This window comes from Quercus suber, unplaced genomic scaffold (genome assembly GCF_002906115.3).
Source record: "Quercus suber isolate HL8 unplaced genomic scaffold, Cork oak 2.0 scaffold_634, whole genome shotgun sequence".
NCBI lineage: Eukaryota > Viridiplantae > Streptophyta > Magnoliopsida > Fagales > Fagaceae > Quercus > Quercus suber.
The window spans coordinates 245,564-270,758 of NW_027070076.1; the positions used below are offsets into that span (position 1 = coordinate 245,564).

General features: G+C 36.1%; 2 protein-coding genes and 1 pseudogene across 3 annotated transcripts; all 3 read left to right on the top strand.

The window, feature by feature from the left end:
• The first annotated feature begins 3,847 nt into the window (after window positions 1-3,847).
• On the top strand, window positions 3,848-5,000 carry LOC112006438 (ATP synthase delta chain, chloroplastic). Its single transcript, XM_024038704.2, has one exon. It carries the CDS (start codon window positions 4,101-4,103, stop codon window positions 4,848-4,850), a length of 750 nt encoding a protein of 249 aa, XP_023894472.2. The 5' UTR covers window positions 3,848-4,100; the 3' UTR covers window positions 4,851-5,000.
• A 4,751-nt stretch (window positions 5,001-9,751) lies between these two features.
• Window positions 9,752-16,501, top strand: LOC136064145 (uncharacterized; annotated as a pseudogene).
• Window positions 16,502-18,911: 2,410 nt separating this feature from the next.
• LOC112006431 (uncharacterized) lies at window positions 18,912-25,095 on the top strand. 2 transcript variants are annotated; one of them, XM_065765500.1, is made up of 13 exons: window positions 18,912-18,992; window positions 19,071-19,404; window positions 20,588-20,713; window positions 21,200-21,292; window positions 21,398-21,477; window positions 21,605-21,718; window positions 21,987-22,060; window positions 22,325-22,401; window positions 22,853-22,936; window positions 23,071-23,163; window positions 23,249-23,356; window positions 23,434-23,505; window positions 24,408-25,095. In XM_065765500.1, exons 2-13 carry the CDS (start codon window positions 19,105-19,107, stop codon window positions 24,840-24,842), a joined length of 1,656 nt encoding a protein of 551 aa, XP_065621572.1. In that variant the 5' UTR covers window positions 18,912-18,992; window positions 19,071-19,104; the 3' UTR covers window positions 24,843-25,095. The 2 variants fall into 2 exon arrangements, with proteins under 2 accessions (XP_065621572.1, XP_023894463.1); XM_024038695.2 differs by having other exon boundaries at window positions 18,917-19,404.
• Window positions 25,096-25,195: the final 100 nt, after the last annotated feature.

A 25,195-nucleotide genomic window follows, 5' to 3' on the forward strand; every position in this document is an offset into this window, starting at 1 on the left:
CATCACTAGCAACCAGACTAGGAATGACAAAAATGACCCACCCTTGCCCCACTTTGTCATGCACAGACTTTTCTCATCACAAAGAGGTGACGGAATCAGAATAAGTTTTACTCGCCCCCTGAATGTATATATAGTTATATACATATATTACGTAATATATTTTTAACTTATTTATACATTTAATATAATATTTTCTATACATACATTGATTTTATATATACATATATATATATATATTCACTATCTTCAAAAATATCTGTGTCTACTGCTTTCTTAAATCTTAATACTCTCACGATCACCCTTTCCTATCATATTTCATTTTTATTTCATCAATGTCAAAGCAATCTTATTCATATTAGTAAGATATTTTCAATTCGTCTTGAATCCAACCTGCCTCACTATTGCCTAGCAAAGGTTTTCCCCATCCTGAAGAGGAGACAAGGTGGAGATGGGCACTCATGATCCCACGTTGCCCCTGTCTCATGACAATCCCTAAATAAGTGGTGTGATTAGATTTAGTGTGAGTTTCGCACTCAATTTTCAATCTAACTTTTAGCTTAATTTATGCATTGTTTATGGGTCCCACATAAGTCTCGATTTCAACTGCTTTATTATTATTATTTTTATAAGGTCAGTTAGCTTATTCCTCAAATATATGTAGGTTCCACCTAAAATTTTTTAAATAAAAAAGTCAACTATATTGTACAATTTATGGGTCCCATTGGAGTGGTTTTTCTCAAAATGTCATTGTAAAGTTAACTTTTTGCCAATCCTATCAATCTTTTTTACCTACTTTCAGCAAAAAATAAATAAATAAATAATCAACTTATTTTATTTAATTTTGAGAAAAATGCTCATACACCCCTTGAACTTTCAACTATTGGCTAAAACACCCCTTGAATTTTTTTTATTAGACAATTTACTCCCTAAACTATGCACAGTTGCCAAATCAATACCTTGGTGTTGAAAAACTAATTAATTCACATGAGAGACACATGAGATTTAAAAATTAGCAAACTCATACAAGAAGTCCTTTTTGTAAACCCTAACCTTGTTCTTCTCATTCTACATTCTACTTGTACCTATACATGTTCTCAAACAAACAGTCTTGAAGGTTATCAAACAAAAAAACAAATAGTCTTCAAACTTAGCTACAAACCCCTTATAGTCCTCGTTGTCATTGATAAAGAACTTCATTGCCCAAACACCATTAGCCACAAAATCAACACAACACTAGTCACAAAAGGTGTTCAATTGACCTTGACTCTAATCTTGGACCCAACTTTCAAAACCCACCAAGAATCTCTTGAGACCTTGAGAGGAAAGTCTTTCTTTGTGAGAGAGAGTGAGATTGAGAATCAGAGATGAGTCTTGAGAGTGAGAGTGAGAGCTTGTGTTCTTAAATAGTGGAAGGTTAGGTGGGAGCCTAAGATTGAGAATTTTTTAGGGTAAAACAATTGTTTGTTTGGCGGGATTAGGGTATGGAAAAGAAATTATGTGGCTGAGTGCAAAAGAGAAGAGAAAAATGGTTGGTGGGAGCCTGCAAATTTGAGATTGAGAGGGAAACACTACTAATTGTTTGGTGGGATTAGGGTTTGGAAGAAACATTATGTGGCTGAGAGCAAAAGAGAAGAGAAAAATGGTTAGGTGAGAGCATGAGATTCTAAGATTGAGAGGGAAACACAAATGTTTGTTCTGCAGGATTAGGGTTTGGAAGAAAAATGAAGGTGGCTGATGACTAATGAGTGACTAAGTTCTGAGTCTAAGAGGTGAGAGGAGCAGAAATCTAAAGAGGAAAAATGAGAGTAGCTGAGTAGGAGACAACTTAAGAGAAAAGATGTGTGTGGCTGAGATCAAAAGAGAAAAAAAAAATATATATATATATATATCTTGCACAGTGACAGCAGTGACTCCATCAATAAGCTTCTCAAACAGTGACTCCAACAGTGACAACAATAAGCTTCTCAAACAGTGATAACTGACAATACGGCATGAAAAAAAAAAAAAAAACTCAAAAAATACAAGTGGCAAGACAATAGAGTTACTAGACAAGACCACTCAATGATGAGACTATTCCTCCTAACACACATTTTTTGACTGAGAAAGGTAGTCTCACATGAGTTATTTTTTTTAATTCAAATTTTATTTTTTGATAAGAACGTTATAGGCTTGTTCATGCTTCATGGATAAGAACATTAGGCATGTTCTTACTTCTTAGAATGTTATGATATATATATATACACACACACACACATATATAAAACATGCTTGGGTCGGTTCAGTCTTCGTTGGAGTACACATCTCAGTGCTGATGGCCACACTGGTCTGACGTCGGTACTGAAGATCTATTGTCGACCACCATGCCGGAAGCCTTCAGTAGAAACCTGAGTGGGGCTGGGTGGTGTGGTTAGACCGGTTCTGTCAATGCCAGTATATCCATGAGTAGGCCTACTCAAATATATGAAGGTTCCACCTAAAATTTTTTAAATAAAAAAGTCAACTATATTGTACAATTTACAGGTCCCATTGGAGTGTTTTTTCTCAAAATGTCTTTGTGAAGTTAACTTTTTGCAGATCCTATCAATTTTTTTTACCTACTTTTGAGAAAAAAAAAATCAACTTATTTTATTTAACTTTGGGAAAAATGCTCATACATCCTTTAAACTTTCAATTATCGAGCAAAACACCCCCTGAATTTTTTTTTATTAGCCAATTTACTCCCTAAACTATGCATAGCTACCAAATCAATACCTTGATGTTAAAAAACTAACGGTTAACTCACGTGAGTGACGCATGAGATTTAAAAATTAGCAAACTCGTACAAGAAGTCCTTTTCCGTAAACCCTAACATTGTTCTTCTCATTCTACATTCTACTCGTCCCTATACGTGTTCTCAAACAAACAGTCTTGAAGGTTATCAAACAATAAAACAAACAGTCTTGAAACTTAGCTACAAACCCCTTATAGTCCTCGTTGTTGTTGATAAAGAACTTCATTGCCCAAACACCATTAGCCACAAAATCAACACAACGCTGGTCACAAAAAGTGTTCAATTGACCTTGACTCTAATGTTGGACCCAACTTTCAAAACCCACCAAGAATCTTCACCTTCTTGTTCTTCTTCATCATTATCATTTTTGCCCTGTTCTTTAATCTGATAGGACTTTGATGAAAGAGTAAGAAGTGAGTTTATTGGAGAGGACCAATTTGGCTATTGGGGTGTTTCTAGCAATATGGAGGTAGAGCTTGACTGGGTTTTTGAGATTTGGTGTTTAGGTTGAAGATGAGTATTTGAGCTTTGAGTTAATTTTTAAATCTCACGTGTAACTATTAGTTTTTTAACACCAAACTAACAGAGGTATTGATTTGTCAGAAGTGTGTAGTTTATGGAGTAAATTAGCCGATAAAAAAGTTTAGGAGGTGTTTTGGCCAGTAATTGAAAGTTTAAGAGATGTATGAGCATTTTTCTCTTTTCCCTTTAACTTTTAACTTGTACTAATTTGTATATAAATTTTTTTTAGCATAAAATTAGGGATTCAGATCCTTTAGATTTTTTAGAGTACTCCATCAATAAATTTCTTTAAATCATAATCACTCTTTTATAATTTAAATATCTAAATTTTGACATGTTAGCATTCTATTAACAGTAATCTAAAAATAATAAAATAATATTGCAAACAAAACAATAAAGATTATTGTTAGTAAAATGCTAAAATATCAAAATTTAGATCATTAAATTATCAAAAAATAATTAAAATTTAAGAAAATTTATTTAGTAGATTGCTTTAAAAAATTTAGAGCGCCTGAATCCTATAAATTAGGTAAAGTTATCTTTGAATCAAAATCATAAACGGATATAAAGTGAGCCTTTTTGTATGTCCAAATCAAAACTCTGCCTCACACAAAATGCAACCACGTGTCACCTCTTATCTTTTTGCAAGATAAGAGGCCTATGGTTGCTCCAATAAAATTAAAAGATAAACCCATCCTCTCTCTCCACCGTCAATCATGTAAAACTCTTCACAAATCCCATCCACCCATTGCCACCGAAAAAGGCCACACCACCAATTCTCTCCCATCACCCTGCCAAAAAAACAACAATGGCCTCTCTCCAACACACCCCAATCTTCCTCCAATCCACCAAATCCTCACCGTCCATTCCATCTCGATCGAACCTCATCCACAACCTCTCCTTCTCCGCCACCTTCCCATCTCTCAAACTCAAAGCCGCCGTCTTCGCTTCCTCCGCCGGTGTCGCCACCGGCGGAGCATCATCAGCAAAAATGGCCGCGTCGGTAGCCGCCAGCTACGCCTCGGCTTTAGCCGACGTGGCGAAGTCGAACAACACCCTCGACGCGACGAGCGCCGACGTGGAGAAGATCGAGAAAATCTTCACCAACCAACAGGTCTTCGACTTCTTCGCCAACCCAGTGATCGACGTCGAGAAGAAGCGCGAGATGCTCGACCAGATCGCGAGCTCGTCGGGGCTCTCGCCGCACACGGCGAACTTCCTCAACATCTTGGTCGACTCGGGCCGAATCGACTTGATCAAGGACATAGTGTCGGAGTTCGAGGTCGTGTACAACGACCTCACCGACACGCAGCTCGCCGTGGTGAGCTCGGTGGTGCAGTTGGAGTCGCAGCACTTGGCCCAGATAGCTAAGCAGGTTCAGAAGCTGACTGGGGCTAAGAATGTGAGGGTTAAGACTGTGATCGACCCGAGTTTGGTGGCTGGGTTCACCATTAGATATGGGAGTTCTGGGTCGAAGTTGATTGACATGAGTGTGAAGAAGCAGCTCGAGGAAATTGCTGCTCAGCTCGATCTTGGTGATATCAAACTTGGTGTATGAGTTTTCAAGCTCGAATTTTTTTTTCTTTGTATTTATTATTTTTTTTTTTGGGTAGTTATTATTGTATGAAGCGTGTAAAGGCTTCGGAATATTTTGTGCTACTCTTTTAAATTTTGGGGAAAAAAAATTGTTACTTGGTTGATTGTCGAACTTATTGTTAACTTTTAGATTATACTTGGAAAATGCTAGTCTCACTCTATGGTTTTTAACACATTAAGAAAGAAAGCAACAAGTATAATAACACATCTTTCTTCACAATATTATTGTGGTGTTGTAATTGATATACGATAAAAATTATAATGATGTTAGTGGTGTAGTAAGGTGAAACTGATGTTGATTCGAGCACAACTTGATACTAGAGGAGGCAATTTGTCTTAGCGAATCATGTTCTTATTGCGTGTTAAGGTAAGGATGCTCACATACATCTCTATCTTAAAATAACCAATATCAAAACCGTGTCAAAACCATTCACCTTTAATGCAACTTGTCTATTGAATGAGTTGACACAACACAATTAATTTCAACTCGTTTTTGAACATCCTTACCTTAACACGCAATAAGAACATGATTCGCTAAGACAAATTGCCTCCTCTAGTATCAAGTTGTGCTCGAATCAACATCAATATTGAATGAGTTGGCACAATACAATTAATTTCAACTCGTTTAACACACAATCTAAGAAAAATAAAATGAAAAAAGCTTTTTTTTTTTTTTTTTTCCTATGTTTTGTGTAAAAGTGTTACGGACTTTAGAGTTTTAAAGATAAATTTATCAATATAACAATTGAAAATTCTTTTAATTACTCAAATTTATGTTTTTTTTAAAAATATTTACATAAATGAATCTGATCATTTTTAATTAATTGCTGGTTAAACAAATCAATATTGAATCGGTCCATTTATTGGCGTGAACCTATTTATACTGAGCACTAATCCACAAAAAAAAAAAAAAAAAAAAAAAATGGTGTTATGTTCGTTGTTCATATTAAACATTGCACCATATTGTTGGGAAAAAAAAAGTTGCATTACTTTAAGGGAAAAGGGAAAGGTGTATGGACTGCCTTACTGGGTTGCATCTCTCAAGAGTTAGTGATGTTGTCCAGATCTTTTCAAAGATAGAATATGGTTTAACACTCCATTTGGAAGAGGGAAATCATAATACGAAAGATCTTGAAAGCATATTCTATCTATGCTCTTATTTGAGAGTTTTAGGGTCCGTTTGTTTTGGTGGTAAATGATTTTCGGAAATCATTTACCACCTGACCCCAGTGTTTGGCAGGAAAGAAAAATTTTATTTTCCGGAAAATTAGCTTCAGTTTGACCGTATTTACTCATTTGACCCGGAAATCATTTTACGCCCTTATTTTCCTTTCAAATGATTTCTGGAAAAGAGAGAGCGAGAGCCTTAACGAACCAAACCGAGCGAGAGAGAGAACGAACCAACGCCACAGCCCATCGCCGGCGTTCATGAGCCTTCGACTTCGCCGGCGCCACGAACCACGAACCGTGCCATCGCACCGATCGCAGCACCTCGCCATCGCACCTCACCATCGCACCGGTCTCGCACCTCGCCATTGCACCGGTCTCGCACCTCGCCATCGCACCGCACCGATCAATCAAGGGAAATCGCAGCACCGCACCGATCGCTCCAACGCCGCTCGACCCAAACCCATCGCCTCCTCGATCGCGTCATCGCACCTCGTCGTCGACCCAGACCCATCGCCTCCTCGAGCTCGCCGATCCACGAACCAGACCCATCGCCTTTGACCGCCGACCCATCGCCTCCACGCTCTCTCCTCCTCGATCTCTCAGTTTTTTTTTTTTTTTTTAATTTGATTGTTGTTGTTTTTTTTTTTTTTTTTTTGATGAACTGATTGTTGTTGTTGTTGTTGTTGTTGTTGTTGTGTTGTTGCCGGAATTTGCTGCCGGAAAATAGCATTTTCCTAATAGAACCAAACACATGAAAATATTTTCCACAACAATTTTCATAATTCAACCAAACACTTAAAAATATTTTCCTTTTCCGGAAAATAGCATTTCCGGAAAATATGTATTTTCTGGAAAACGTTTTACATGAAACAAACATAGCCTTAGTAGTTAGGAATAGAATAACTGATTAAAAAAAAAAAAAGTTAGGAATAGAATAACTATAAGAGAGTGTCCATTTCATTTCATTATCTTCTAAGCTTTTCCTTCAAAACTCAAAAAGAACATATACATTTTTTTGTTTGTTCGTGAAAAGACTGAAAATTTATTAAGAAGAATAAGATAAGTTCAATACATCTTGAGCCAAAATAGACCTAAAAAATTCAGATTTCTCTTTATCTAAGTTACATAATTATCAATAGACTTAGTATACTAAACAAGATGTGAACTGGTCGATTATCTTCCCTTTTAACATATGAAATATGCACAACCAAAAAAAAAAAAACTGTAGCTTGTAACTTATACTAGGGATGATGTTACAGATGGTACCTATTTCATTAATCAAATAATGCTGAAAATATATATTTCTTTTCTTTCGTACACAACAAATAAGGTATCTTATTTTTCATTTTATTCAGTCTCCTTATGATTACTCCTTTTATTATGTCTCATTCTTTTCTTTTCTTTTTTTAATATTTCTTTGAAAAAAAAAAAAAATCAAACATAACATAAATGTCCCTTCCCACCTTACAAGTTGAGGGAAAAAGTGCTTTCGAAATTGACATGATGTGCTTTCGAAATTGACAAGATGTTAGATTCATTTTCTTTTTAAATAAAACGTCACAGTGCATAAAGAGTAAATCAAATGAATGGACCATTGATTTTCACTTTTGCTAAGAGAATCAAATAAATGGATGCTTTCTAGTTTCTACATCTATTTCTTTTAGCTCGTAGTGCACACCACTAGACCTACCAATAAAAGAGGTGGAGGACTCTTCTCCGAAAGCTACCCAAGATAATGAAATCGTGAAAGGATGCACTATGCGCACATTGCGCAGAAAGAGGACAAGAGGCACTATTGCACATTTGCACTAATGATCCACTTGTTATGTGCATAAGATAATTACCAATTGGCAGCTTGTGGGTTCGAGTTTCTCCTTAGGCACTAGCAACTCGTTGGTATTTTTATATTTATGTATTGTATATAGAGCGATGGTTTAGTCGGGTACGTAGTAGTTATGGTGCTACTATAGTAACATTCAGGTAGGAAAAGCATATTGATCGCTCCCTTTCCACTAAGTCCCTAACCATTTTTTTCTTCGAAACCTAACCATTTTTTTTCTTCGAAACCTAAAAAAAAAAAACAGATAATATAGTAGGATAGTTAGAGGCACCAAAGATGTACTTGCAGGCTAAGAAAATTGTCTTTGCTTAAAAGAGGGAAACTAATGCATTATGTGCACGCAAGTGAAAATGGTCCAAGTAGAGGACCCAAAGTTGTACATATAAGTTAATATGGTAGTTACTAGTCACGGATTTTTGAGTAGACTTTCGAATCTAGGATTTGCTTCACGATTCCAACTAATGCAACTTTTAAAAAAGAGTTATCACATGCTCATTAATAGTTCTTGGCGACCAAAATTTTCCAATCACGGATTAGTTTTTACTTGTTGGATGGGAATTCTATGAATAATGTGGGTACATAGATAAACTAAGAAAACTCACGTTGGATTTGAGAGAGGAAAGTTGATGAGAGAAAAGGACAGACAGCAAGAAGATAATGATAAATGCATGTGTTGTTATGTGGAATTAGAAAAGAAAAAAGTGTGAGGCAAACAAAAGTTAGATCAACTTGCTCTTTAGCCATTTCTTTGATTCCTTCTTGTACCAATTGTTGAATGAACCGTGAATGTGAAAGCACTAAAAACCCATTTGGTTGGGCCCACTCTTAAGCCGGGGAAATTAAAGTTCCTATTCTCCTCATATAGAGGTATTTGATTATAAGAGAAAAAAAAAATGGAGATATTTGCAATGTTTACTCCAAAAGGTGGATGGATTTTGTTAGAGATATATATTAAAGTTGAATGGAGAATATTATCAAACGCAATGTGTTATACCATGTTATGTATGCTAGAGTGGATGCGGAAGAGGAAGCATAGAATAGGAACATCAAGAACACGAGGGTTACGTGGTTCAGCCTTGACGGCCTACATCCACGGAGGAATCCCTTAAGGGCTACATCTTTATTGTGTAGGAGTGTAGTACAATAAACTCTGTGTTATAATGAACCCTAACATGAGTATATATAGGCGACTAAACCCTAGACTACTAGTACAAGCAGGAATGGACTTGGGCCTATTACATTGGGCTAATATATGTTTAATATATATCTCTAACACCCTCCCTCAAACTCAAGGCGGAAGCTCGATGAAGGCTTGAGGTTGGATAAGCATGAGAAGATCACTTGGAGATGCCTGAAGAATGCCTTTGAAGAAACCACAATGAAGAATGTGCCAATTGACCAATTTTGGAGCTTCAAATGAAGAAACGGAGTCCAAAATCGGAATCTACGCGAAAAACTGAGCAAGATAGGCCCTTTCGAAAATTTTGACTTTTGGTCAAAGGTCAACGCAAAAGTCAAAGTCAAAGTCAACTGGTCCAGGGTCAAAGTCAATGGATACTGGTCCGGGTCGGTTCCGGGTTTCCGGGTCGGGTCACGGATTGGCAGCAGAGCCGCTGACGTCATCCTATGACATGTCGCTGACGTGGACTAGGGCTGATGTGGCAACGATTGCGTGGCGCTGACGTGGCAAGATGACGTCATCAGATGACGTCAGCAGCAGACTTCAGGCGCGTGTGGCGCGTGAGGGTATTCCACCGGCGCGTGAGAACTCCGGAAGGCGCATGTGAGCGCGTGCGACGGAGATTGATGCTCGGATTTCTGGGTTTGGCAGATCGGCGAGCTACGAGGCCGTCATGGTGGCGCGTGTCGCCGGAGAAGGATCTGCTCCTGAGGAATCCGAGGCGGCGCGTGAGCTTTACGGGAGTGCGTGGTGGCGCGTGAGGCTGCCGTTGGTGGCCGTGTTTCTGGGTTTTTGTCGCGGGAGGTCGTGGAGCACGCCTGTGGTATTGGTTTGATCAGGCGAGGCATGGATTTGCACAGATCTGAATTTTGTCACGGCTTTACTTGAGTTTATAGATCTTGAACACAGCACTGAGCCACCGTGGCTGCAAGATGCCATGGAGTCTAGATTCAGCAGAGAAGCATGTGTGACTTCTGATGGTGATGTGCACATTAAAATCTTCTTTGCTTGTTAGAGATTTTGTTTGATGCCAAGAACGGAGTTTGGCTCTGATACCATGTTGAATATTAGCTCTGATACCATGTTGAATGGAGAATATTATCAAACGCAATGTGTTATACCATGTTATGTATGCTAGAGTGGATGCGGAAGAGGAAGCATAGAATAGGAACATCAAGAACACGAGGGTTACGTGGTTCAGCCTTGACGGCCTACATCCACGGAGGAATCCCTTAAGGGCTACATCTTTATTGTGTAGGAGTGTAGTACAATAAACTCTGTGTTATAATGAACCCTAACATGAGTATATATAGGCGACTAAACCCTAGACTACTAGTACAAGCAGGAATGGACTTGGGCCTATTACATTGGGCTAATATATGTTTAAAATATCTCAAAGATTTTAGTAAAATGAACTACATCAATGACTATGATTAATTGAGTGAGCGAGGTGGTTGAATGTCTAGAGATCAACAGTCGAAATCTTAAAGGAGAGAACAATTTTCGAGATTTATTATTCGCCAACCAACAAAGTTGATTGGGGAAACTGTGAAACTCAAGTTAGAAAGGGAATGGTAGCTTTCAATAGGAAAAAAAGTGTACTCTTTTGCCTATTTCAAGGTTTAAGCACGTAAGCAAAAACCAATCCAAACAAACATTGAAATATTGGAAATAAGCACTTTCACCCTACACAAAAAATTTAATAGAAAATTCAAATTGCTATGACACATTTTTTTTGAAAAAAGAAAAGAAAAGAAGAGTTTTTCCATAAAATTTACAGAAATTTTGTTGGTAGGAGGTGGAGTGCTATGCTCATTGCTAACAATTAAGGGGTACATTGTTTTAACAAAAAAAAAAAAAAAAAAAAGAAAGGATACATTGTTAGTTTTAAAGTTTCGTTGCATTATAATTGCATTTGCACCATAGTTATGGGGAGAAATGTACGTCAACCTTTAATTTTTGAATTTGTATTTTTGTTTTTTAAAGAAAGTATGAGTTGCTTATGTATTAAAAAATACGGCACTTTTAATTCACATAGATCATTCAAAATTAATCAAGTGAACTTCTAAAGAAAAAATTGACGTGCTTCAAAAAATTAGACAAAGAGTGTGTTTAGATACTATTTATTTGCTGAAAATTAAAATTTATTGTGAAAACATTGTAGAAAATAATTTTTAAAGTGTGAATAGTGTCGTGAGACCCAAAAATGCATTAATATGCGCATTTTGTGTATTTGTTGGGTCTGAACAGTGTCGTAGGACCTAGCCAAAAACGTAAACGCTGGAAACGCACACTGGCCGCTATCCAAACTCACGCAAAGTTGACATAATTAACAATTGATTGAGTGATCTTGATTCTAAAAGTTAAGGGATGAACTTGATTAAATTAAAAGTATATGAACGAAGTTGAAACTGTAACAAATGTTAAGGAAACAAAATTATAGTATTTGCCTCTCAAAATAACACTCAAGACATCGAATTATTAAAAATAAATAAATAAAGAAGTGGTATATAGATATTGGGCTCAATAATGGGCTCTACCTGATCTCATCACCATATGAAAACGATCCAAGAATGCAACAAAGTCTAAAAAGCCCAAATCCATTTTGTACGTCAACAGAAACACCAAAAGCGACATCGTTTTTCAGCACCAAAACCCAACCCCAACAACCGCAACGGAAAAATCAAAAAAATTTCAGTCAATACGCGCCGCTAGGGTTTCTGCAAAACCATAAACCTGTAATAAAAGCTTACGAATTTTTCGATTTTTTTTTCAAACATTCGAGAAAAAAATTAATCAATTTTCATTTTCCCTAGAAACAAACAGGAAAAAGAAAAAGAAAATTTGAAAATGTCTGTTGTGGAAGAGAAACAGTGGTTCTGAATGAAGAAAAAGAAGAGGAAGAAGAAGAAGAGAAGAGGAGAGGAGAAGAAGAGCTGACGTGGTCATCGGACTCGGAGGTTGAAGAAGCACTGGATTGGTTGGACTCAAAGACGATGGAGAACGCATAGAAGGAACGATACAATGCTCAATCCTCGGGCGACCCAATGCGCATGGTGGCCTTCACTCTCGCCTCAATACGTCGACGCTTCAGCCTCTCTCGAATCGAAACCAGAAGTTCGCCCATCACATTCGTGCTTCGCCTTTGGAGGTATCAAATTTTGAGCTATTGTGAATGAATTTCAGGAAAGATGGTGAATTTTTATGATTTATGTATTGAATTTTAGAATGTGTGAGTTTCTTAGGTAAATTTTACATTTTTAGGGTTTTAGATATAAATTAGTAATTTGAGAGATATGCGTAGTGTTAGTTTTGAAAGTTTTGGTGAATTCAGTTAAAATTGAATGATTCTTTAAATTTAATGGGGATTCTAATAGTTGATGGGAGAGTGCTTATTGCTAATAGTTAAAGGTGACGTGCCTCGGTTTTTGAAGTTTAGGGAACATTGTAACTGCGCTGTTGGTAAGACTTAAGGGGAGGAACTTGTAATCAACCTTAAATTTTATGATTTCTTTAAAGAATGTGTGGGTTGCTTATATGTCAAAGAAATTTGCTCATTTGGGTCATAGAGATTGTGATTATATTTCAAGTTTTTCTGTATTAGACTCATTATTTTGAGAAGGTATGCATAGTGTTACTATTTATTATTATTATTACTATTCTATTTTTTGGTTGTCGAATTGGTTATTTTTTTGGTTAATTTCCACATTGTGTTTGTATTTACACATTTTTGGGGCTATTTGTTTAATGTCATGGGATTTGGTTCAGCATGCATAAACTCAACCCCGTTGGTCTTTTGTTGACTTGTTGAAGAGAATGATGAGAATCTCTATGCTAGTGCAGCACTGTACCCTGTGTGCCATGAGCGGCATTTTTCCACATGAGATTTCTGACTATCCTTTTTTACCTATTGTTTGGACTTATCGAAAATTTTAAGGGATTATATGTACGTTTTTTGTTGGTTTTGAAAAAAAAAAGTTTCTAAGACAGACTATGGAGGTGTTGTTTGAAGCTGTTTGTTGTCAAAATTTCTTCTGCATATTGCATGGTTGTTTTCTTATTTGCATAGTTGATGCAAGTCACCAGGTAAACAATGTTGTTGCTTTAACGTGAAGGTGGGTTTAATATCCTTTTGGTGTGAACCAATTTTCTGCATATTGCATAGTTGTTGCTTTACTGTTGTAGTTAATATGAGTAATCACGATAAGAAATGTTGGTACTTTTGTATAATTTCTCTGCTTTTGCATGTATATGTGGGCTGGGTTTGATTGGTTATATTTATGAGTATTTTGATTTTTAACCAAGTCAATTGATGGTGCAGGAGTGGGAGGGGAGATGTGTTGGCATGTCAAACTCTGTGACAACTGCAATCCGCGGAAGTGTTCGAGAGATGGCTATTGGTAAAACTAGAACTACTGAGAAATCAGATCGTGCGACTGTTGAGCAGGTGAACTTTACAAAAATTTTATTGACAACTTTGAATTATCAAAAAGTGTCTTTATTTTAGTTTCTTTGTGTTCTTTGTTCCTTGTGTTTTTGAAGCTAAAATCATTTCTACTAGGTGTTTTATTTTTATCATCTGGTGTCTCCTTTCTTTGGATTTCTATTGATGGTAATTGTGAAGGAGTTCTATACAACTTTTGAGGGAATATTTGCTTATTTGACTTTCGTTAACAGAAAATCACTCTTGTTTGTACTTCAGCATTGAAGTGACATGTTTAACCTTTTTTTCCACTTTTGAAGGAATTAGTTGTTATCTCAACTTAGCTGTGTTGTGGACCTATCTGCATTTTTGTTTTGAGGATAATTGTTTTGTTGGGCAGTCCTAGTTTTACTTATTACTCATTATAAGTTTATTTTTCAATATTTTGCTTTGAGCTGCATCAAAGACTTCTTCACATGGAGTATGTGACTAACATACTTTTCCTCCAGGCCATTGATCCTAGAACTCGCATGGTCTTGTTCAAGATGCTGAATAGAGGTGTATTTCATGATATTAATGGCTGCATTTCAACTGGAAAAGAAGTATGTAGGAACTTTAATTTCTGTACTGATGATACCTACTGCATGTTCCAGTTTTTAATTCTTAAAAAGCTGAATCATTCAATTTTCTTTCTCTTTTCCAACAGGCAAATGTTTATCATGCAATCAAAGCTGATAGTCAGGAGTGGCAATCAAAGTATACAAAACTTCTATTCTGGTATTTAAGTATGTTGAGATGAACCTTTTAGCTTGTTAATGAGTTTATCTTGTGGCTGAACTCCATCGTTCAGAGATGTATTCTCATTTTTTTTTCTTGACATGAATTTAACTTCTTGTTCTAAACAATTATAGGGACAGAGATCGTTATGTACAAGGTGACTACCGTTTCAGACATGGATACTGCAGGCGTAATCCCAGGAAAATGGTAAAAACATGGGCTGAGAAAGAGATGAGGAACCTTATGAGGTAAGTCCAACACATTGTTCTTGATACTTAACTGTTGTTAGGATATTAATGTTTATGGGAAGGAAATGACCATCATTTAGGCCAATGAACTCTAGCTCAATTGACACCTCCTTTTTTAAGTCCTTCAAGGAGGGCGAGGTTGTGGTTCGAGACCCACTGAGTTCATGTGTAATTTACCAATACAAAAAAAATGTCATGACCATATTTAGAAGTTGTTTGAGAAATAGTGCTATTATATCATATTTAATATGGTCATTCTGAACTGCAGGCTAAAGGCAGCAGGAATTAGATGCCCAACTCCAATTCTTTTGAGACTTCATGTTCTGGTCATGGAATTCATAGGTATTGTGTGTATGTGTGAGTTATAAGAAACATTTAGTCAGATGGATGTGACTTTTTAGTCAGAGTTTTGTGCAAAGACTGATTTAATTGGGTTTATATCCCCCTGTAAGTTGACCTTACATGTTAGTAGTCAGTGGAGTCCCTATGGTTATCCTTGATACTGCTTAATTCATTTTTAGTCCCTTTTGAATGATTTAAGTTTCAGCTTCTAAAAATTCAGTTATATTTCTGGTTGATGTTTCTTGGTGGTTGTGCTTGTACAGGAAAAGCAGGTTGGGCTGCACCTCGTCTTAAGGATGCTGCTTTATCTCTTGACAAGTTACGTGAAGGTTATGTGGAGGTGTGTCCATATCTTTAAGTCATTCTTTAAGAGTTCTTAATTATGTGAAGTGAAACCTGCTTTCTAGAATGTTGGGGGTAACACTTAGGGTTAGTGGTTTCTTCTGTGGACCTATTGGTAATTGGTTATCTCAAGTGGAAGTGTGGAACATGTCATCTAGAACGATAGTAGGATGCTTAATTGTGTAGTTGAGGTTTATCACTTGGATTGATCAGGTTGGAGTAGCCTAGATGAAGAGTTCCTTTAGAGATGTTTTAGTTATTTAAACTCATCTATCTTTAGACATGCTTAGCTTTATGGAGTCATAATTTTATTTTTGAACAAATTTGTTATTTATTTACACTAACTGCAAATGCTACTTTTATAACTTTCTTTTGGCAAGTTAAAAAGGGTTGTGTAATACTGTCTTGTTTAACTGATATAAATATCTTTTTCCCATTTATATTTTCAGGTGATTATTGCAATGCGCACATTATATCAGAAGTGCAAACTGGTTCATGGGGACCTCAGCGAATATAACATACTTTATTTTGAGGTGAGCATCAGTTGTTTGTATGTGTTTTACTTGTAAAAGAAAAGTTTGTGTATGTGGTTTTTCCCCTTTTCTTATCCAATATTGAATCGATTCAATTTGTCATTGATTTGATTTATTTTTCCTCCTGATTTGCAGGGTCACTTGTATATCATTGATGTTTCTCAATCAGTTGATCTTGACCACCCCCGTGCCATTGAATTCCTAATTGAAGATTGTGATCATGTTTCTGTAAGTTTTTTCCAAACATAAATTATCATATGACAAGTGTTTATAATCTGTGGAATGAATTAATTAAGCAAAAGTGGCTTTGCAGGATTTCTTTGAAAAACATGGCGTAGCTGTTATGACGATTCGAGAACTCTTTGATTTTATAGTTGATCCTACTATTGCTGATGAAGCTGTGGACAGTTATCTGGAAGAGGTTAGCTTCCTTATCCTGTCAAAATTTCTAAAGAACTTGAGAATGCTTTTATTTTGACTGCTTTCAACTTATTTCAGTTGGAACAAAAAATTTTGGCTAGAGGAGGCAGATCTGTGGAGGATAAAAGGGCAGACTCTGAGTTTAAGCAGGTAACCTGTGTGCCAGTGAATCATGTTATTGGATTTTCTTTTGATTACCTATCTCCTGTACAGTGTAAATTTCAAGCAGGTCTCCTAAAATATTAAGCATGCTAGTTACCATTTTTTTGGGGGGGTTAGAAAGGAACAAAATGCACTGATTAACTGCATGATTACACATGGTCTCAGATACATCAAACTTTAAATAAAGCCTCCAGTACTGACTTGGAGGGGTAACATAAGACACAAAGTCAAGTTGCTGGATTCAGCCAGCTTTAGCAAGAATATCTGTGCAACCTTTGGCTTCTCTATAATATCATGCAGGTTCTGCTGGTCAAGTCCCTCTATTAGGCCACGTGCACTCATCCACAACAGGTCTTAAAAAGGCAGTAGTGGTCTTGTTTGATTTAATTAGATCAATAACTGTCAGAGTCAAGTTCAATCTCTAACCATGTAATTCCCATATTTATTGCTGTACTCAACCCATCTTTAAGAGCCCTCTAGCTTGGCTTGGAGCTTGTTGTGACACATTTCCCCCAATCTTTGCCCATTGAAGTTTGATACATTTGATCAATCTCGTAAGAAATTTTCCCTCCTATGATTTATCAANAAAAAAAAAAAAAAAAAACAGATAATATAGTAGGATAGTTAGAGGCACCAAAGATGTACTTGCAGGCTAAGAAAATTGTCTTTGCTTAAAAGAGGGAAACTAATGCATTATGTGCACGCAAGTGAAAATGGTCCAAGTAGAGGACCCAAAGTTGTACATATAAGTTAATATGGTAGTTACTAGTCACGGATTTTTGAGTAGACTTTCGAATCTAGGATTTGCTTCACGACTCCAACTAATGCAACTTTTAAAAAAGAGTTATCACATGCTCATTAATAGTTCTTGGCGACCAAAATTTTCCAATCACGGATTAGTTTTTACTTGTTGGATGGGAATTCTATGAATAATGTGGGTACATAGATAAACTAAGAAAACTCACGTTGGATTTGAGAGAGGAAAGTTGATGAGAGAAAAGGACAGGCAGCAAGAAGATAATGATAAATGCATGTGTTGTTATGTGGAATTAGAAAAGAAAAAAGTGTGAGGCAAACAAAAGTTAGATCAACTTGCTCTTTAGCCATTTCTTTGATTCTTTCTTGTACCAATTGTTGAATGAACCGTGAATATGAAAGCACTAAAAACCCATTTGGTTGAGCCCACTCTTAAGCCGGGGAAATTAAAGTTCCTATTCTCCTCATATAGAGGTATTTGATTATAAGAGAAAAAAAAAATGGAGATATTTGCAATGTTTACTCCAAAAGGTGGATGGATTTTAGTAAAATGAACTACATCAATGACTATGATTAATTGAGTGAGCGAGGTGGTTGAATGTCTAGAGATACAACAGTCGAAATCTTAAAAGGAGAGAACAATTTTCGAGATTTATTATTCGCCAACCAACAAAGTTGATTGGGGAAACTGTGAAACTCAAGTTAGAAAGGGAATGGTAGCTTTCAATAGGAAAAAAAGTGTACTCTTTTGCCTATTTCAAGGTTTAAGCACGTAAGCAAAAACCAATCCAAACAAACATTGAAATATTGGAAATAAGCACTTTCACCCTACACAAAAAATTTAATAGAAAATTCAAATTGCTATGACACATTTTTTTTGAAAAAAAGAAAAGAAAAGAAGAGTTTTTCCATAAAATTTTACAGAAATTTTGTTGGTAGGAGGTGGAGTGCTATGCTCATTGCTAACAATTAAGGGGTACATTGTTTTAACAAAAAAAAAAAAAAAAAAGAAAAAGAAAAAGAAAAAAAAAAGGGTACATTGTTTAGTTTTAAAGTTTCGTTGGCATTATAATTGCATTTGCACCATAGTTATGGGGAGAAATGTACGTCAACCTTTAATTTTTGAATTTGTATTTTTGTTTTTTAAAGAAAGTATGAGTTGCTTATGTATTAAAAAAATACGGCACTTTTAATTCACATAGATCATTCAAAATTAATCAAGTGAACTTCTAAAGAAAAAATTGACGTGCTTCAAAAAATTAGACAAAGAGTGTGTTTAGATACTATTTATTTGCTGAAAATTAAAAATTTATTGTTGAAAACATTGTAGCAAAATAATTTTTAAAGGTGTGAATAGTGTCGTGAGACCCAAAAATGCATTGATATGCGCATTTTTGTGTATTTGGCTGGGTCATGAACAGTGTCGTAGGACCTAGCCAAAAACGTAAACGCTGGAAACGCACACTGGCCGCTATCCAAACTCACGCAAAGTTGACATAATTAACAATTGATTGAGTGATCTTGATTCTAAAAGTTAAGGGATGAACTTGATTAAATTAAAAGTATATGAACGAAGTTGAAACTGTAACAAATGTTAAGGAAACAAAATTATAGTATTTGGCCTCTCAAAATAACACTCAAGACATCGAATTATTAAAAATAAATAAATAAAGAAGTGGTATATAGATATTGGGCTCAATAATGGGCTCTACCTGATCTCATCACCATATGAAAACGATCCAAGAATGCAACAAAGTCTAAAAAGCCCAAATCCATTTTGTACGTCAACAGAAACACCAAAAGCGACATCGTTTTTCAGCACCAAAACCCCAACCCCAACAACCGCAACGGAAAAATCAAAAAAATTTCAGTCAATACGCGCCGCTAGGGTTTCTGCAAAACCATAAACCTGTAATAAAAGCTTACGAATTTTTCGATTTTTTTTTCAAACATTCGAGAAAAAAATTAATCAATTTTCATTTTCCCTAGAAACAAACAGGAAAAAGAAAAAGAAAATTTGAAAATGTCTGTTGTGGAAGAGAAACCAGTGGTTCTGAATGAAGAAAAAGAAGAGGAAGAAGAAGAAGAGGAAGAGGAAGAAGAAGAGCTGACGTGGTCATCGGACTCGGAGGTTGAAGAAGCACTGGATTGGTTGGACTCAAAGGACGATGGAGAACGCATAGAAGGAACGATTACAATGCTCAATCCTCGGCGACCCAATGCGCATGGTGGCCTTCACTCTCGCCTCAATACGTCGACGCTTCAGCCTCTCTCGAATCGAAACCAGAAGTTCGCCCATCACATTCGTGCTTCGCCTTTGGAGGTATCAAATTTTGAGCTATTGTGAATGAATTTCAGGAAAAGATGGTGAATTTTTATGATTTATGTATTGAATTTTAGAATGTGTGAGTTTCTTACGGTAAATTTTACATTTTTAGGGTTTTAGATATATAATTAGTAATTTGAGAAGATATGCGTAGTGTTAGTTTTGAAAGTTTTGGTGAATTCAGTTAAAATTGAATGATTCTTTAAATTTAATGGGGATTCTAATAGTTGATGGGAGAGTGCTTATTGCTAATAGTTAAAGGTGACGTGCCTCGGTTTTTGAAGTTTAGGGAACATTGTAACTGCGCTGTTGTGTAAGACTTAAGGGGAGGAACTTGTAATCAACCTTAAATTTTATGATTTCTTTAAAGAATGTGTGGGTTGCTTATATGTCAAAGAAATTTGCTCATTTGGGTCATAGAGATTGTGATTATATTTCAAGTTTTTCTGTATTAGACTCATTATTTTGAGAAGGTATGCATAGTGTTACTACTATTATTATTATTATTACTATTTTTTGGGTTTTTGTCAATTCGGTTATTTTTTTGGTTAATTTCCACATTGTGTTTGTATTTACACATTTTTGGGGCTATTTGGTTTAATGTCATGGGATTTGGTTCAGCATGCATAAACTCAACCCCGTTGGTCCTTTGTTGACTTGTTGAAGAGAATGATGAGAATCTCTATGCTAGTGCAGCACTGTACCCTGTGTGCCATGAGCGGCATTTTTCCACATGAGATTTCTGACTATCCTTTTTTACCTATTGTTTGGACTTATCGAAAATTTTAAGGGATTATATGTACGTTTTTTTTGTTGGTTTTGAAAAAAAAAAGTTTCTAAGACAGACTATGGAGGTGTTGTTTGAAGCTGTTTCGTTGTCAAAATTTCTTCTGCATATTGCATGGTTGTTTTCTTATTTGCATAGTTGATGCAAGTCACCAGGGTAAACAATGTTGTTGCTTTAACTGTGAAGGTGGGTTTAATATCCTTTTGGTGTGAACCAATTTTCTGCATATTGCATAGTTGTTGCTTTACTGTTGTAGTTAATATGAGTAATCACGATAAGAAATGTTGGTACTTTTGTTATAATTTCTCTGCTTTTGCATGTATATGTGGGCTGGGTTTGATTGGTTATATTTATGAGTATTTTGATTTTTAACCAAGTCAATTGATGGTGCAGGAGTGGGAGGGGAGATGTGTTGGCATGTCAAACTCTGTGACAACTGCAATCCGCGGAAGTGTTCGGGAGATGGCTATTGGTAAAACTAGAACTACTGAGAAATCAGATCGTGCGACTGTTGAGCAGGTGAACTTTACAAAAATTTTATTGACAACTTTGAATTATCAAAAAGTGTCTTTATTTTAGTTTCTTTGTGTTCTTTGTTCCTTGTGTTTTTGAAGCTAAAATCATTTCTACTAGGTTGTTTTATTTTTATCATCTGGTGTCTCCTTTCTTTGGATTTCTATTGATGGTAATTGTGAAGGAGTTCTATACAACTTTTGAGGGAATATTTGCTTATTTGACTTTCGTTAACAGAAAATCACTCTTGTTTGTACTTCAGCATTGAAGTGACATGTTTAACCTTTTTTTCCACTTTTGAAGGAATTAGTTGTTATCTCAACTTAGCTGTGTTGTGGACCTATCTGCATTTTTGTTTTGAGGATAATTGTTTTGTTGGGCAGTCCTAGTTTTACTTATTACTCATTATAAGTTTATTTTTCAATATTTTGCTTTGAGCTGCATCAAAGACTTCTTCACATGGAGTATGTGACTAACATACTTTTCCTCCAGGCCATTGATCCTAGAACTCGCATGGTCTTGTTCAAGATGCTGAATAGAGGTGTATTTCATGATATTAATGGCTGCATTTCAACTGGAAAAGAAGTATGTAGGAACTTTAATTTCTGTACTGATGATACCTACTGCATGTTCCAGTTTTTAATTCTTAAAAAGCTGAATCATTCAATTTTCTTTCTCCTTTTCCAACAGGCAAATGTTTATCATGCAATCAAAGCTGATAGTCAGGAGCTGGCAATCAAAGTATACAAAACTTCTATTCTGGTATTTAAGTATGTTGAGATGAACCTTTTAGCTTGTTAATGAGTTTATCTTGTGGCTGAACTCCATCGTTCAGAGATGTATTCTCATTTTTTTTTTCTTGACATGAATTTAACTTCTTGTTCTAAACAATTATAGGGACAGAGATCGTTATGTACAAGGTGACTACCGTTTCAGACATGGATACTGCAGGCGTAATCCCAGGAAAATGGTAAAAACATGGGCTGAGAAAGAGATGAGGAACCTTATGAGGTAAGTCCAACACATTGTTCTTGATACTTAACTGTTGTTAGGATATTAATGTTTATGGGAAGGAAATGACCATCATTTAGGCCAATGAACTCTAGCTCAATTGACACCTCCTTTTTTAAGTCCTTCAAGGAGGGCGAGGTTGTGGTTCGAGACCCACTGAGTTCATGTGTAATTTACCAATACAAAAAAAATGTCATGACCATATTTAGAAGTTGTTTGAGAAATAGTGCTATTATATCATATTTAATATGGTCATTCTGAACTGCAGGCTAAAGGCAGCAGGAATTAGATGCCCAACTCCAATTCTTTTGAGACTTCATGTTCTGGTCATGGAATTCATAGGTATTGTGTGTATGTGTGAGTTATAAGAAACATTTAGTCAGATGGATGTGACTTTTTAGTCAGAGTTTTGTGCAAAGACTGATTTAATTGGGTTTATATCCCCCTGTAAGTTGACCTTACATGTTAGTAGTCAGTGGAGTCCCTATGGTTATCCTTGATACTGCTTAATTGCATTTTTAGTCCCTTTTGAATGATTTAAGTTTCAGCTTCTAAAAATTCAGTTATATTTCTGGTTGATGTTTCTTGGTGGTTGTGCTTGTACAGGAAAAGCAGGTTGGGCTGCACCTCGTCTTAAGGATGCTGCTTTATCTCTTGACAAGTTACGTGAAGGTTATGTGGAGGTGTGTCCATATCTTTAAGTCATTCTTTAAGAGTTCTTAATTATGTGAAGTGAAACCTGCTTTCTAGAATGTTGGGGGTAACACTTAGGGTTAGTGGTTTCTTCTGTGGACCTATTGGTAATTGGTTATCTCAAGTGGAAGTGTGGAACATGTCATCTAGAACGATAGTAGGATGCTTAATTGTGTAGTTGAGGTTTATCACTTGGATTGATCAGGTTGGAGTAGCCTAGATGAAGAGTTCCTTTAGAGATGTTTTAGTTATTTAAACTCATCTATCTTTAGACATGCTTAGCTTTATGGAGTCATAATTTTATTTTTGAACAAATTTGTTATTTATTTACACTAACTGCAAATGCTACTTTTATAACTTTCTTTTGGCAAGTTAAAAAGGGTTGTGTAATACTGTCTTGTTTAACTGATATAAATATCTTCTTCCCATTTATATTTTCAGGTGATTATTGCAATGCGCACATTATATCAGAAGTGCAAACTGGTTCATGGGGACCTCAGTGAATATAACATACTTTATTTTGAGGTGAGCATCAGTTGTTTGTATGTGTTTTACTTGTAAAAGAAAAGTTGTGTATGTGGTTTTTCCCCTTTTCTTATCCAATATTGAATTGATTCAATTTGTCATTGATTTGATTTATTTTTCCTCCTGATTTGCAGGGTCACTTGTATATCATTGATGTTTCTCAATCAGTTGATCTTGACCACCCCCGTGCCATTGAATTCCTAATTGAAGATTGTGATCATGTTTCTGTAAGTTTTTTCCAAACATAAATTATCATATGACAAGTGTTTATAATCTGTGGAATGAATTAATTAAGCAAAAGTGGCTTTGCAGGATTTCTTTGAAAAACATGGCGTAGCTGTTATGACGATTCGAGAACTCTTTGATTTTATAGTTGATCCTACTATTGCTGATGAAGCTGTGGACAGTTATCTGGAAGAGGTTAGCTTCCTTATCCTGTCAAAATTTCTAAAGAACTTGAGAATGCTTTTATTTTGACTGCTTTCAACTTATTTCAGTTGGAACAAAAAATTTTGGCTAGAGGAGGCAGATCTGTGGAGGATAAAAGGGCAGACTCTGAGTTTAAGCAGGTAACCTGTGTGCCAGTGAATCATGTTATTGGATTTTCTTTTGATTACCTATCTCCTGTACAGTGTAAATTTCAAGCAGGTCTCCTAAAATATTAAGCATGCTAGTTACCATTTTTTTGGGGGGGTTAGAAAGGAACAAAATGCACTGATTAACTGCATGATTACACATGGTCTCAGATACATCAAACTTTAAATAAAGCCTCCAGTACATGACTTGGAGGGGTAACATAAGACACAAAGTCAAGTTGCTGGATTCAGCCAGCTTTAGCAAGAATATCTGTGCAACCTTTGGCTTCTCTATAATATCATGCAGGTTCTGCTGGTCAAGTCCCTCTATTAGGCCACGTGCACTCATCCACAACAGGTCTTAAAAAGGCAGTAGTGGTCTTGTTTGATTTAATTAGATCAATAACTGTCAGAGTCAAGTTCAATCTCTAACCATGTAATTCCCATATTTATTGCTGTACTCATCCCATCTTTAAGAGCCCTTAGCTTGGCTTGGAGGCTTGTTGTGACACCATTTCCCCCAATCTTTGCCCATTGAAGTTTGATACATTTGATCAATCTCGTATGAAATTTTCCCTCCTATGATTTATCAATTCCCCAAGTTACCAGATCAAGTGACAGGCTTGAACATCTGGGCCTCTTGTTTAGCTTTTAAGATATTTTAAATGCTTGACATATGCCTCACTTTATTTACACTATACACGTAATCCATGAAATGGGAGATATAGTTTCCTTTTGGTTTCCGTGGGGACTGATAGTCCACAATTGGTTCTTGAGGCTGGTCTGTGTGTCTCTGTGTGTGTATGCAAGTGGAGAATTAGACACAATGGAGTTGACCCTGATAAATTTTGATTAGTAATAAATTGTTGAATGTTTTATTTTGTTTTGTTTAATAGTCACACATTCCAAAGAGGCTAGACGATGTAAAGAATGCTGAGGAGGATGCCTTCCGGATAACCAGTGGCCAGGACACTGGAGATATAAATTATAAGACCATAACAGGACTTAAGGCTGTTTTAAAAGCTCAACCTTCTACGGAAGAACAAGAAGCAAACCCTATTGAAGAGTCCTCTGCTAATACCACTGGTCAGATTAATGCTCTTGAGAGTGTAACAGAGTCTCAAACGGTCGAAGATGAAGAGAACTCAAGTGATACAGAAGGGAGTTTTTCATCTGAAACTGATTCAGAGACCCCTGCAGATAAGAAAGCTGCTAGAAAAGAGAACAAAAAGAAAGTTAAAGAGGAGAAGAGGGAGGCTCGGAAAACTAAAGTGCCCAAGGCAGTAAAGAAAAGAAAGAAGAAGTTGGCCAAATCTCACAAGACTAGATAGTTGCTTGTAGTTGCTTTTGTGTCTGGCCTACATATGAAGGCAGACAAGTTAATATATTAGATAATTTTGTAAACTGTTTTTCATTTTGATTTTTGTGAGTGAAGTAGCAATTTTGGTATTGAGCAATAACTTCTTTTTACCTTAACTTGGTCAGGAAGTAAAGTTTTGCAATTTGTATACATATAGTACGTGGTTACTGAGAAGGGAAGCTAAATAAACCTTAATTTACCGAGTTGTAGGGTTAGCATTTGTATTTGGTGCTTGCTGGTTCCCTTTTGTTACTTTCTTCATTCCTGGTTTTACCCACGAACCATTTNGGAGTATCCTCTCTGCTAAACACGAAGATCAAGATG

Bases quoted from the DNA above. Each gene is read 5' to 3' on its own strand.
- LOC112006438 (XM_024038704.2), top strand. From the start codon at position 4,101: ATGGCCTCTCTCCAACACACCCCAATCTTCCTCCAATCCACCAAATCC.
- LOC112006431 (XM_065765500.1), top strand. From the start codon at position 19,105: ATGTCTGTTGTGGAAGAGAAACCAGTGGTTCTGAATGAAGAAAAAGAA. The intron at 19,405-20,587 runs GTATCAAATTTT...TTGATGGTGCAG, and splicing joins TTCGTGCTTCGCCTTTGGAG to GAGTGGGAGGGGAGATGTGT. The intron at 21,293-21,397 runs GTATGTAGGAAC...CTTTTCCAACAG, and splicing joins GCATTTCAACTGGAAAAGAA to GCAAATGTTTATCATGCAAT.